The sequence below is a fragment of the Corythoichthys intestinalis genome, chromosome 18, assembly GCF_030265065.1.
Source record: "Corythoichthys intestinalis isolate RoL2023-P3 chromosome 18, ASM3026506v1, whole genome shotgun sequence".
Lineage (NCBI taxonomy): Eukaryota > Metazoa > Chordata > Actinopteri > Syngnathiformes > Syngnathidae > Corythoichthys > Corythoichthys intestinalis.
Window position 1 is genome coordinate 21,323,199 of NC_080412.1, and position 14,612 is coordinate 21,337,810.

The following is a 14,612-nucleotide window of genomic DNA, read 5'->3' on the forward strand; positions in this document are numbered from 1 at the left end:
TTTTGATGCAATAGTCTTGCATGCATTCAGAACCAGTCTTAACCATTAACTACCATTAACCATTAACATAACTTGGACTTCTATTGCTGTCAGTGGCGGGCGATGAATTAAATACTATCAAAAAATATATATACATATATGTATGTATGTATGTATGTATGTATGTATGTGTGTATGTATGTATGTATGTATGTACATACACAGTATATCACCATTTCATCAATGTATAATTTTATTTATTAATAAAAAATTATATAACAGTAATGATTTAAAAAAAAAAAAAAAAAAAAACATATAGTAATTGTAATTGGGACCGCCGCCCACATATCATTACCCCCTTATTTATTTATTTATTTATTTATTTACTTTTTTTTTATTTTTACAAAAATAGTTAAAATTACTAATCATCATTAAAAAAAATTAAACAAATAGTTCAGGTTTTGGGGTGTTTCTGAAAATATAGGGGAAAATAATGTGGGTGACATTTTGGGTGAAGCCACACTTGTAGACCAAATGATATTAATATTGTGGCTTACATGACCCAAAATGTTATGTTCACATATGTGGACGTCAGTTCTTTGTGCGATTAAGGTGTTTTTTGTTTGTTTGTTTTTTTAATTACCCAAAATAATAACTTTTTCTTAATAAAGGTGTTAACCTGCTATAATACATACAAATACATTTTTTAAATTATTTTCAACAATCACAAACATACAACAGTACAAAAAATACAAAACTTGCATTACAGTCAAAGAAACATATACACATGATGACAAACAAAATACAGTAGCCACATTGTAAAACACGTGGCAGATTTTTTTTTTTAATTAAAAGGCAGTTCAGTTGCTATATTTATAAAATAATAATAATAATAATAAATACACTAAGTGTCAATCAAAGCTCCCTGAGAAACTGCAGTGTACAAAAAAAAAATACTTTTTTGTTATTCGTATATTTAAGATTTTGTGCAAACATTTTCCAAACAGCAACATCAGATGAACCACAAAGGACAAAACATTATTTTGCATAAACACACATATTACAATTTACAGCCATATACCTTCCCGACGTAACGGACACAAACCATGCCGTGATTGGTCCGTCTTACCGCCAATGCCAAGTTGCGAGCTGTGATAGGCCGAGAGGCAGGGCTAAACCAGGAAGTAGACAGGGTCGTGAGACTGCACTTTGACGTGAGCTGGATAGCCGAGTTGAAACAAGGTAGCATAGCACACTGTCTGTTGACGTTGATAATTTGTCTTTATTTCGCCTCAGGAATGAACCAGACATGCAATGCAATTTTAAATTTTGTGTTCCTGACTGTAGAAGTAGTGGTTATATCTTTTAAGACGAAGAAAGCGATGCACATTAGCAAACGTTGATGAATGCTAGTTAACGAAGCATGTTGTCCGCCACTGCCTGGAGGTTCAGCCTCCTTCCAGTATATGTTTACACAAAGTTCATATTATTTCTAAGTTAATTTCTGAGGCAACGTGGAATTTAGGTGGCTAGTGATGGTAGAATGAGTTACTACACGCGCCAATTTAGTTGCTTTCACTTTCATAATGAGAAAGAAGGTAGTGGAAGGAGTCATTGATGTTTTTTTCTGCCTGCTTTGTTTTCTCCGCTCATATTTTACCATTTTATGCTGTGGTGCAGAATGTGAGATTAAACACCATGAGTCGTGATAAAAGCAAATCCTGTCCTCATCAACTACATATTTTCTTTCCCCAACAGTTTCAGTTACTTGTCGTCTGTGACTCGAAGATGGTGGACTCTCAGTACTTCCTGCCAAATGACATCGGTGTCGCTGCTCTGGACTGCGCCGAAGCTTTTGGCTTGCTCTCCCCACAAGAAAAGTTGTATGCCCACTATTTGTCCCGTGCTTCCTGGTAGGTCATTGACCATCTCATCTAGTTGGTTGATTGAGAAGCTCCATGCTTATACAGTGAACTCTTGGAGGTTAGGGATCAACAACATGTGACCCATACAGTTTTATATCATTGAAACTTTGTTTTTTGACATATTCAAGTCTTCACTCGTTGTTAACTCATTGGCAGCCACTGACATTGCTAGATGTCCAATCCATTTGAAGTGGTCTTCCCTCTTCAAATGGATTGGACGTCTACTAGTGACTGATTTAAATTCACAGCAGGATGAAAATAGCCACCTGATTGGATGTCTATCATCGTAAATGGTAGCCAAAGAGTGAAAATGCTCCCTCTGTCTTAGGTACGGAGGCCTGGCAGTACTCCTGCAAACCTCCCCAGAGTCACCGCTCATCTTCGTCCTACTGCAGAGAATCTTCCGAAAGCAATCTCCTGCGCAGCTAGAAGCTGTAGCGAAAGCTGCCGGGCTGAGTTCAGAAGAGTACCAGGTACTTCTTCTAAATGTTTTTCATGAACATACTGTAGACATTGGTTGAAAATGGAGCAAGTTACAAGTTCATTTCAATGTCCACTAGTGCTGCAACAATTAATCGATTTACTCGAGTAATTCAATTAGGAAAAAGCTTCGAATCACATTTTGCTGCTTCGAGTAGTCATTTAATTACAGTGGTGTTGTACTGGTTTGTTTTGAAAGTGTTTGCATTTAGTTGTATTGATTAGGGTGGGTACATTGCCCTCTAGTGGCAACAATGAATATGCCATAACTCATTTCACAGGTCTGAATCCAGCTGCTCCCTGTTAAGACCAACATAACATAAGTTTTTGTTTGAGCTAATATTTTTTTTATGCATTCATAATTTAGTTTATAGGTATAGTCAGACTTTTTTTTTTGTGGGAAAATGTGTTTGAATTGTCAGCATTGTCAAAATAGTTAGCATTTTATAGCATTTAAACTAGTGGACTTTTGCTATGCAAGTTTGCCAATTGTTTTCTTTTTGTACTCAGATCCTCATTTATTTATTTATTTATTTTTAATACCGTTTGAAGCTATAAGTATTCTAATGTAATTTTAATTGAAAGTGCAATTCTGCATAGTTTGAAGAAACACTTTGGAATTTTATTTTGTATTTGGATCTAATGCACTTTTTAAAGTCCAATCTTAGCAAGCCTTAGTAAGTAATCTCCTAAAATGTATTCTTTAATGCATTAAAGGGTCCTAATCTAACTATTCGAGTATTCAAACTAGCTAGTTGACAGATTAATCGACTACTAAAATAATCGATAGATGCAGCCCTAATGTCCACTCATTGTGGTTGAGGCTAGAGTATCCCCTACCAAGATGGCCACCGCACGGGCTCACATTTACCGGTACCGGTTGTTGTTTCGTATCGTCGTTTGGAGGCTTGAACGCCACAAGTAGAAGGACTAGTAAACCAGCAAGCTGTAGTAGCAGTGTGTGCCTACATGGTGGCCATTTTGATAAGAGCAACGCTTTCCCATCAATGGCAGCTAACAACGGTAATTATAACACAAAAATGACAGTTGGACGTCTTTCACCGTCATAGCAGCTAAATCATGGAATAGTTCAAGTATTTTTCAGGCATGAAAATCTCTCACCTTTCGGCGAAATTCGCCGTTTTGAAGTCAAAAAGGGCGACCTACGTGAATTGCGTAGATCCGAGGAGAAATTCTTTTTGGGAGGGGGGGGGGGGTCGGGAGGTTTTATTTAATTATTATTATTATCATCATGTGATTAACTTAGTACGTAAACTGAGCACTTAAGAACACAGTCAGCAAATCCTTCTAGATGCCTCGCTGACGAGAACCAATCATCGGCCCGAGCTGCGTTCCATTATTCCAAACGCGCGCACTCCTTACGCGTGTACATGGAGTGCTCGGAGAGCCTTCGGTTGCATTGCAAAGCTAAAAAGCAGGCCTTATCCACATCGGGGCAGACCAGAGCGCAGCATACACACTTGCCTGTATTTGCCAGCAGATTGAATTTGGTGAGTAATGGTTTCAATCGTTTTCACGTTTTGCGATATAAAAAAGTTACTGCCATTCGTTGCAGCTTGCGTTGAACACTGCCAGAGCTAGCCAAATCTCCCATGAAAAAAAATAGCTCCCGTTAAATTGGCGTCAAGCTTGTGTATTTAACGGTAATATAAACGAAGAAACACACTGTTGAGTCAAATTAAGCGGCATTCTCTCGGATGGAGGGGGCGCCTCACATCGCTCCCGTCGTCCGCCGGAGACGCGTTATTTTCGGCTTGGATTTTAGCTGACGGCCGGTGTCGGCACAACAGCGGCCCGACGAGTGGTGGGAATGAGTCCTGCTTCTTAAAGCTTTTCAGAAATACAGGGATCCCTCGTTTTTCGCGGTTAATGGGGACCAGAACCCGCCGCAATAAGTGAAAACCACGAAGTAGCGCCCCCCCCCCCATTTTTTTGTGCGTGTTCAATGCATTTATTCAGATTTTACATTGGAAAAAAGATACATATATATAAGACATGTTTTTTCACTTTTTTCACCAAAGTATCATTTATAAATGGTTTTCAAGCACTTCAAAATGTAAGAATTATGATAAGTTTTAAACATGTTACTGCCCCACCGAATTATTTTTAAACAAGAATAAAGTAGTTAGAAAATGCTTGGCTTTATTAAAAGCTTCATAGTGAGTCTACTCAAACCCTCTCAGGCTTTGGTAAACGGTGATTGGCACATGTGCAAAGTTTTTCTTTTTATATATATTTTTTTGTTTGAAGCAACTTATTTGATTGAATAATAAAGACACAAATGTCCTAGCCAAAATGTGGCCCAAACGCAAAACATTACTTAAATGGAAACATTTGTTTCAATCAAGAAAAATAGTTTTCAAATGCTTTTTTTGTCTCAAATTTATTATTGCAATCAAAAACTTTTTTTTTTATTGAAGCTACTTTTTGGGATTAAAAGTATATACTGTATTTTGATTGAAGCAACTTTGTTTTTGATAGAAGTAACTTTGTTTTTTGATTGAATAATAAAAACACAAATCTAACTCCATCGTTATTGAGTGAGAAAGAAATTAAGAAAGCTTTAAAACTAAAAGCCACCGGGGAGTCTGTTTGTTTTTTTAAATATTTATATTTCATTACATAGACATGCGTCGTAGGGAAGGGAGATTGAGGGATAAAAAAAAGGAGTTGGATGAGGCTGCTAAAGGCAGTGGATACCTCATCAGCTGGGTGAATAGCAGACCTGGTAAGAACAAGTTTGCAAGGATAGTCGGGTATTAAATCCAATTATAAACACAATTACAATGTTATTTTTCTATAAGATTTTTATGTCATTGCTTTATTAATCATTAGGTGCTAGAGTTGTTAAGTATGGATAATAATGAAATAATAGTTTTAAGAAAACTGTGCTGTTGGTGGCTCAGTGACCATCTGATGTGGTTTGTTCTCAGATGAACAAGTTGAGGAAGGAAGTTTTGATGCAGAGGTTGAAGGAAGAAAAGAGGCAGACTGACTGAGTCACAGCCAGAAAGTGTTGATGACAGTTTTGATTTCTATTCACTGTTGCCCCCTCCCAATTAAAGTATGTCACAGTCGCAGCCAATTATTATCTAAAGCTGGTTAAAATTGAAGTTATGTTGTTTTAAGGTGTATAAAATACTTGTTTATGTGCCCCTTTTGATCTACGAGCACCCACCCCTCCACCGGTCTCTGCATGGCCCTGCTGAAACACAGTGTGAGTCGACAGAGCTCAATATTTTGTTGGGGTGTACAATACAGTGTACTGGAATATATTTCCTCCACACCCTTCTCACCTTTTTAACCCCTGACCCATTTTCATGCCTGATTTTTCTTTCCATTTTTTTTTTTTTTAAAGAGTCGGAAATTAAACATTCTAAAATGTTATTGAAGAAAATATTTAGTTTTGTTTAGCCTGCTTTTGCTTCGATTGCTGTTTCTTTGAGCTTCAATTGTTTTTTTCTGTTCGGTTACTTTTCAGGCCTTTTTGGTGTATGCAGCAGGTCTCTATGCCAATATGGGCAACTACAAGTCTTTCGGAGATTCCAAGTTTGTCCCAAATTTGCCCAAGGTACCGACACTTTTTGTGTGTTTGACTGTTGGTTATGCTAGAGTTGCACAAAGCCAAATTTTAAAGTATGCTATTTCCTTCACAAAGTTACAATAATGCTGAAAACGTAATGTTTGTCTTTTCGCAGGAGAAGCTGGATGCCCTGGTGAGGGCCAGCCAGGCTTTTCAGGACAACCCGGCTGAGATGGGCACTCTGTGGGACACTTGCTCATGTCCATTGTACTCACTGATGGACAAACAGAAACAACTGGGTCTTGGTGACAAGGTGATGGTTTCTAACTGTTAAAAAGCAGTGTACTTTGTTGTTTAAGATTTTTTTTCTAAACACTGAAGCTCATGCTTTGTCTCTTCAGGGAATTACCACCTATTTCTCAGGAAACTGCTGTATGGAAGATGCTGAGTTGGCACAAAAGTTTCTTGACTCTAAAGTAAGATGGCATCAGACACAGATTGAATGAGGGCTTCAGTTATTGAATAGTTTTAGTTTAATATTCTGCTGCTGTGAATTGAAATAAGTTTGCCACTAGAGGACATCCATTCCATTTGAAGTGAGAGTGCTGGCAGCCAGTGAATGTTCTTTCATTGGCTGCCAGCACTCCTACTTCAGATGGATTGGACGTCATACACCTTCAATGGCAGCCAATGAGTTAAAATGTGGTAAAAATCTTATACTTTTTATACTTTGTATTGTTGCATTGTTTTACCCTCTCAAAATGGACGGTGCTATTGATATGAATTGTGCTGAACTACCACTGGTCTTCTTCAGAAACTGTCTGCTTACAACACCCGGCTGTTTAAAAGGGAAAAGGGTGACAAAACCTGCTACGAGGTGCGCTTAGCCTCCGCTGTGAAGAAAGGTTAGTCGTCGAAACGAAACAACAGAGATCCCTTCGATGTAACGCTGTATTAATACAACGCATGCGACTGCTTTCCAGACTGCGCAGTGGACGGCGAGTGCGATTCTTGCTGCGGGTGCTTTGATTTTGAGGGAAAAGAGTTCTCTGTGAAAAGGGGCGACTATGCCCCGCTTATGGAGAGGGTCTGCCATTATCTTCAGAAAGCTCAGGCGAGTGAGAGAATTACTTATTTCTCATTGTGCCAACCAGCATTTGAAATGACATGCCATTTTCAACAAATTCAGGCCCACGCCGCCAACGACAACCAGAGGAAAATGCTTGAGGAATACAGACGAAGCTTTAGCCTAGGCTCTGTGGAAGCCCACAAGGAGGGCTCGCGCTACTGGATCAAAGATAAGGGGCCAATTGTGGAGAGGTGAGAGCCCCTAAACCCCGCGAGGACTTGTTAGCACTGTGCGACCCGATGGGCTGAACCTTCCTGATTCTCTTCCCCACATGGTCAGCTACATCGGCTTTATCGAAAGCTACAGGGACCCGTTCGGCTCCAGAGGAGAATTTGAAGGTATCCCGATTTTCCATCTTTTTGCCACCATTCTCCCACTCAGCATGCTCTTCTCCACTCTAGGTTTTGTGGCGGTCGTGAACAAAGCGATGAGCGAGCGCTTCGCCAAACTGGTGAGCTCGGCCGAAGTGCTGCTCCCCGAGCTTCCCTGGCCCAGGGAGTTTGAGAAAGACGCTTTCCTTAAACCGGACTTCACTTCCCTCGACGTCCTCACCTTCGCCGGCAGCGGAATTCCAGCCGGAATTAACATTCCGAACTGTACGAGTGCCAAAAGCTATGAAGCAAGGGTGTCAGACCTCTTTGTCACGGGCCGTGTCGTAGATTCGATTAGTATAGATTCTGGGAGGGCCATTATATTAGCCAATGCATAGAAATGTTTAACTTATTTAGTGCTGTAAAGATTATTCGATTAAATCAAGTAATTGGATTCGAAAAAAGCTTAGAATCAAATTTTGCTGCTCTGATGATTCGTTTGATTAGAGTGGCGTTGTAATGGTTTGTTTTGAAAGTGTTGCAATTAGTTTTATTGATTTGGTTACACTGCCCTCTAGTGGCAAGAGTGAAAATGACATCTCACATTGCTGAATCCTGCGGCTTCCGGTTAAGATCATCATAAGTTTTTCAGTTTTTGTTTGAGCTAAAATGTTTGTTTTTGCATTCGGAATTTAGAGGTGTATTTAGCATTTTTCTTTCTGTGGGAATGTGTTTGAACAATCTGTTAAGAACTTTGAAAACGTTGGCATTTCATAGCATTTAAGCTGGCGGACTTTTGCTATGCAAATTAGTAGAGGTGTGCGAAATTTCCGATTCTTAGATTATTCGCGATTCGGCCGTGGAAGATTCGAGAACGATTCACAAACATCCAAATTCCGATTATTGAATTATACCAGGTAAAGCAGAACTAAAACACAGTCAGCACCGTCTTCGGGACGCAATGAGGAATGGACCGAGAGCAAATATCATGTTCAACTCATGCCGCTAGATTAAAAAACAAAAATACCTGACTGCGGCCGACAGCCTGTTCAAACAACGCCCAGTTGCTAGTTGTTACAAACATACGGCTACAGTAGATATCATATATATGTAGACCTAGATGGTGTCGGTGTTAGAACATGTATTATTGAACAGAGATGCGAAATAACAGACTTTCCGGCGTAAGTAAACAGCCGCCATCTTAAAGCAGTAGACCGCTCTAGAAGGCTCTGTTGTAGCGAACCTAATTAACTTTTTATCTAAGATACTCCTAAATCGGCAGAATCTTGTCTTGAATCTATCTTTAAATGATGAAATAGTTTTAAAACTTTGACAAAAGTAGACAGAAGGGAAATTATGGAATAATGGGAGCAATTTTAACAACTATAACAGTTGATTCACAACATTAATTAAATTGAATGTAGTTTAAAGCTGCTGATATAGAATGGGGACTGGAGTTTTTTTATTTACTGTTATTTTTGTATATTTGTTTACTGTTATATGTTAACTTGATACTGAAATTGTAGTTTGAGAGTCCTGAGAGGATTTTTGAACAATTTTGGAACTAATGTACAAAACATTTAAAAAAAAAAAAAAAAAAGAGGGGGGTGCATCAATAATCGTTTTATAATCGAATCGGAGCCTCTGAATCGTAATCGAATCGTTAGGTGACCAAAGATTCACAGCTCTACAAATTAGGCAATTGTTTTTTTTTTGTACTCAGATCCTGTTTTGTTTATTTTTCATATTGAGTTTTAAATGCATTTATTGTTTTGTGAGATGAAAGCCCAATTCTGCATTGTTTGAAGAAACACTCAGGTATTTTGTATTCACATTTCATGCTCTTTTAAAAGTATAAACACTTGTTTCTTTCGTTTTACAGTTCCTAAAATTTATTTTGCAACACATTAAATGTTTGTTATCTGATTACTTGATTATTCAAATTAACTAATCGATTACGTAAATAATAGGTACGTAAAATACGATTGACATCAAGCGCTGTCAATAGCAGTTAAGCTAGGTCCGCTGCGACTAATTGATTTAAAAATGGGGGGGAACTACTCACCGATTTTTGTACAATTGAAAACTTTTGCGAAAAGTTATTTACTTTCGCGGGCCACACAAAGTTTGACACCCCTGCTTTAAAGCCTGGTTTATCTTAAGATTATTGGTCTTGAAGACTATTTGTGTTTATTTCTTGAACCAGATGATGACATCAGACAGTCGGAGGGCTTCAAAAATGTCTCTTTAGGAAACGTGCTGGCCGTGGCTTACTCCACCAACAAAGAAAAACTAACATTCTTGAAGGAAGGTGACAAGGTGAGGCACCATAGATGGCAGGTAGATCACAATGGAGCTTTACCTGTTCTCAACTTGTTTGCGTTTTTGTCAGGATTTGTTCGTCAAGTGGAAGAGCCCATCATTCGAGGTGCAAGTCGGCCTGCATGAACTTTTGGGCCACGGAAGCGGAAAGTTGTTCGTCCGGGTCTGTGCATTTCTCTTTCTCTAGCAGCAAATGGTTGAATCCTCACATGTTCAAAAAGTGATTCTCTCCTTGAGTGAGCAAATGTTGCAGTTGATAGATCATTTATTGTTGTTGTTAAATGTTGAACGCCATTGACGCATCTTCCCAAAAATCGTGGCTGTTGTTGGAGAATGTCTTCCCTAACATGACTTCAGAGCCGAGAGGCGCCAAAAGTCATTTTCGTCGTCGGTCACATTGTAGTTATGGTTGCCTAGGGATATAGGGCCATTGACGGCGCTAGACAAAATTTCGATAAAAATGGAGAGGGGGGGGGGGGGCAGTAAATAATCCCCAACTCTTGGTCTACGTAAATTTTACATGAATTTTATTTTTGTGAAAAGTCAAAGCATGTGATTTAAATCCGTGTGCCACACAAAATTATTTACACTATCACTTTAAACTGAAGATGCCTCCAAAAGGCATTTTATCTATTTTCAATTGCTCCACTGATCAACCAAAAATGTGTTGCAAGCACTTGTTCTTTGGTAGTTTTGGGTTGCTGAATCCAAGTCTGACCTTTGTTTTTTTTCTTCTTCTGTAAATTCTAGTTTTTTTTAAATTTATTTTATTGTTTTTGCAAATCAAGATATTTTTGTGCTACTTGTGCAAAATGGTTGCAAAGCGATATTTTTAGCAAAGTAGATCTATAGTTGGCACTGAAAAATAGCCCAAAAGTAACAATATAAAGTATATCAAAATAATAGTCTTTATGGCATGTTTTAGACAACTACAGAGACAGGAGACCAACAACATGCGCAATGTGCTGTACTGCACTGCTGCCACAGGTCTCCTAAACGTGAAAATCAGTCAAATTTGACGAGCTAATCTCAGATAAATGTATATAATAATGCGACGGATTGAAAAACTAGTATTGGGTGAAAATATTGAAAGAACCTGAATAAAATACGACTACTATTGGAATATTAAAAATGCTGCTTGCATAAAAGCTGATGGTAGATTTGAAATCAGTGACCAAAAATTGCAAGGAATCTTTTTGTTATTTAAACCATTCAACAGGAAAGTGTCATTTGTACAAAAATAACATTCAAATCATGTGCGAACCGACGCATAATACAGATTTGTGGGAAAAAAATATGAATACTTGTAATTTGCTGGCGACGAGTAGAGGGTGATGTTGAAATAGACTCCAGTTCACAATGCAAAACGTGATTTAGGTCATTGCATGTTTGGCTTCCTCTATAGGACAACGAGGGCAAGTTCAATTTTGAACAGAGCACAGTGATCAACCCAGAAACGGGCGAGCTGGTGAGTTTCCTTCAAATGTGGCCAAAAATTCAATTTCTTTGACACACGATTCGTGAGTGAGAGTTGCTGATGCTGTGTGTGTATTTTTAGATTTCCAGCTGGTACCAGGACAGTGAGACCTGGGACAGCAAATTTTCCTCTATTGCCTCCTCATATGAAGAATGCAGGGCAGAATGCGTGGGGCTCTACCTGTCTCTCAACAAGGATGTACTCAGGTGGCGTCGTCGGTCTTTTCTATCACCCTCAGGAAGCTCATTAGCATTAATCCGCACGGTTTTTATGCCACAGTATTTTCGGTCATGAGGGGCAGGACGCGGAAGACGTGGTCTACGTCAACTGGCTAAGCATGGTGCGAGGCGGACTCCTGGGCCTGGAGTTTTACACGCCCGAGAGCAAGAGCTGGAGACAGGTCCGCTTTCCGTCCGCCTCGTGCCGTTGGCTGTCAAAAGTGGGGATCCTTACTGATGTTGTGCGCTCTCCGAAACAGGCACATATGCAGGCTCGTTTTGTCATCCTGCGTGTGCTGTTGGAGGCCGGCGAGGGCCTGGTGGCGCTGGAGGAGGTCACCGGAGTAGACGGCAAACCTGACGCTGTCATCACACTGGACCGGGGGAAGATCCACAGCGTCGGAAAGGACGCCATCCACAAGTTCCTTTGTAAATTGCAGGTATTTTCCTCAGCTTACTAATAACCAAACAAACGGCTTGGCATTGTTAACTCAATGTCTGCCTTTCACTTCAGTTATTCTGTACTTAACTCATTGGCTGCTATAGACAGCGATAGACGTCCAATCCATTTTGACTCGTACCAAGAAATATATAAAATAATTTTTAAAAATTGAAAAAGAGATAAGAAATTATTTGCTATTCACTAAATGACTGCCATTGAAGGCAATAGACGTCCAATTAAGGCTGAATGGTATAGGAAAAAATGGACATTGCAACTTTTTAGGGTGCTGCGATATATTGCGTTATTAAAACTAGCGATGTCCCAATCGCATATTTTTTCACCAAGTCAGTCACCTGATTTTGAGAATCTGCCGATAAAGAGTCCTAAGACCGCCTGATAAGACCATCATAATTATGACATGACACTGTCATGAGCATTAATAAATGCTTAAAACAGATGTCATCCGGCAAATGATCTCACTTTTGAATGGATGTAAAAGATCCAAGCTGGACATAAATGGAGTTAGTGACATAATTTGCCTGATGACATTTGATGACATCTGTCATAAGCATTTAGTAATGCCCATGATACTGTCATGTAAGAATTATGACAGTCCTAGGACAGTCTTATGACGCCACTGTCAAATAAAGCGTTACCTATTAACCCAAATATATCAACAAATAAGCCACACTGGACTGAAAGCCGCAGGATTCAAAATAAGGGGGGAAAAGTAGCGGCTTATAGTCCGAAAACAACGGTAGGTCAGCGAAGGTTTGCCGAGTTAGGCTCCAGCCCAACTCATTGTCTGCCATGGATGGTGATAGACACTTGATCCATTTGATCCACTTCAAATGGATCGGACGCCTACAAGTAATGAACTCATTTATAAACACAAGAGTCGCATGATTTAACGTCTCAATTCATTTCACAGGTCTTCAAGTCGACAGGTGACGTGGACAAAGGCCGCGCCCTTTATGAGCACTACTCTGCTGTCGGCGAGAATGGCGCGCACAACTTCCTGCGGCTTCGTGAGACAGTGCTGCTGCGGAAGGAGGACCGCAAGATGTTTGTCCAAGCCAACACCAGAATCAATGGTAGTTTCTTTAAATGAATAGTTTGTACGAATGAGCGCCAGAGGGCGCTGCTGACATTTCTTGGTTTTCTGTGTTTTTATAGAGCAGAGTGTAGAGCTGATCGAGTATGAAGGCAGCGCATCAGGCGTGATAAAGTCTTTTGTTGAGCGCTTCCAAGATAACGACAAACTGGAGGCTGACCTCTTGGAGTTGAGAAAAGTGGATTCTTCTTGTTGGTGTTGATGACTGGCAAGGACGGGGATTTACGCCCTTAGCTAGTTTTACTAACCGAATTAACCAAATTGTAGAACAGATCTACTGTAGACAAAACGGCATTGGTCCAAAGTTGGCAGGACACACAAAACCCTCATTTACTGATGGACTGACACACACAGCACACCATATTTACTAATCATCTGAGACTGACAATTACAATCTGCAAAAATAAAATATTTGCTAAAACTTGTCTTACTATTCTTCAAAACCAATGTTTGAGTACTAGACTACTAGTTCAGTACATTTTATTTGCATTCAATTTATCCAATTTTTTTAAGGTTCCAAGTTCACGTTTTCAGCACTATCAACGATGATAGACGCCCAATCGAGGCTCCTTTCATGGGTTTGTCTTTTGTAACTTTTCACACTAAACTGTGACTTTCCTTTTCAGTTTTCTGACAAGTGCACTTAAACTGGGTGTGGCTCATTAACTGCTAGAGGTACAATAAACTCTAACAGGGGTGTTTGTATTCAACTCACTTATTTACTCTGCTGCGAGAGCGATCTTAACACTGCTAGTGTTAAAACAACACCCACATTTCCTAAAACCACTGAAATTCAGACAAAAATGCTTTTGGCACAGTTATACCTTCAACACATACAAAACTGCTTTTACACTTGCATTGAGCTACTGCATGACACATACTGTCACGAAGCATACATTAAAAACAGATTTTTATTCAAAATTGTATTTTTTCAATGATTTGCAAAATAACAGTTTACAAAAACAGCAGTAACCCCAACCTCAATCTCCTAATTTTTATTTTCATTTCCATTTCCTCACATCTAATTGCAAAACCTCAATTTTAACTACTTAAGAACAAAGAATGTACATTACAATTGAAAATATTGTTGACATTTATTCAAATAACAAATGACTAAAATTGTGTAGTGAAAGGGAATACTGTATATTTTGATGATCACGCAAACATTGATTTTTTTTTTAATTATAAGGAAACAAGGAGCCTAACATAAATGAGCTAAAGTCCAAAAGTGCACGTTGACATGGTAGATGTTCTAAGCTTCGCCATCAGAGCAAATGAAATAATAAATAGGCCGCTTCAACTTTGCTTTTTCTTAAAGATCTGATCTGTTTTCTGTTGCATTGCCCTTTTTTGTTGCATTGACTCGTTTTTTTTTTTTTTTTTTTTTAATCTGTTCCAGAAAATGTGCATTTGAACCAATATGAGCTAACTACCTATGCTGATCACATGTCAGTATGTCAGCCAACTAAACGAACAACTGATTCCAGGGTGGTTTGCTGCGAGCATGCGCACATCGACGCGACTCATCAGACTGTGATAACTGCTGCAGCTGGGGAGAGCTCCGTGCCGTCCGTGGAATAAATAAAAAATAAATTTCGGTGGAAAACGGATTAAGCCATACAAGCACTTTACTATGCTTGTTGTTAATTCTTGTGGCTACATGCTAGTTCT

The 14,612-nt window shown here is 39.2% G+C and overlaps 1 protein-coding gene across 2 annotated transcripts; it reads left to right on the forward strand.

Moving 5' to 3' along the window:
- The first annotated feature begins 1,121 nt into the window (after positions 1-1,121).
- dpp3 (dipeptidyl-peptidase 3) lies at positions 1,122-13,530 on the forward strand. 2 transcript variants are annotated; one of them, XM_057820050.1, is made up of 19 exons: positions 1,122-1,221; positions 1,738-1,892; positions 2,233-2,377; positions 5,887-5,976; positions 6,104-6,241; positions 6,330-6,404; positions 6,743-6,833; positions 6,912-7,042; positions 7,118-7,248; positions 7,337-7,395; positions 7,459-7,653; positions 9,575-9,687; positions 9,761-9,853; positions 11,096-11,158; positions 11,249-11,373; positions 11,447-11,567; positions 11,646-11,825; positions 12,759-12,921; positions 13,004-13,529. In XM_057820050.1, exons 2-19 carry the CDS (start codon positions 1,768-1,770, stop codon positions 13,141-13,143), a joined length of 2,178 nt encoding a protein of 725 aa, XP_057676033.1. In that variant the 5' UTR covers positions 1,122-1,221; positions 1,738-1,767; the 3' UTR covers positions 13,144-13,529. The 2 variants fall into 2 exon arrangements, with proteins under 2 accessions (XP_057676033.1, XP_057676032.1); XM_057820049.1 differs by lacking the exon at positions 1,122-1,221 and adding an exon at positions 1,551-1,662 and having other exon boundaries at positions 13,004-13,530.
- The last annotated feature ends 1,082 nt before the right edge of the window (positions 13,531-14,612 follow it).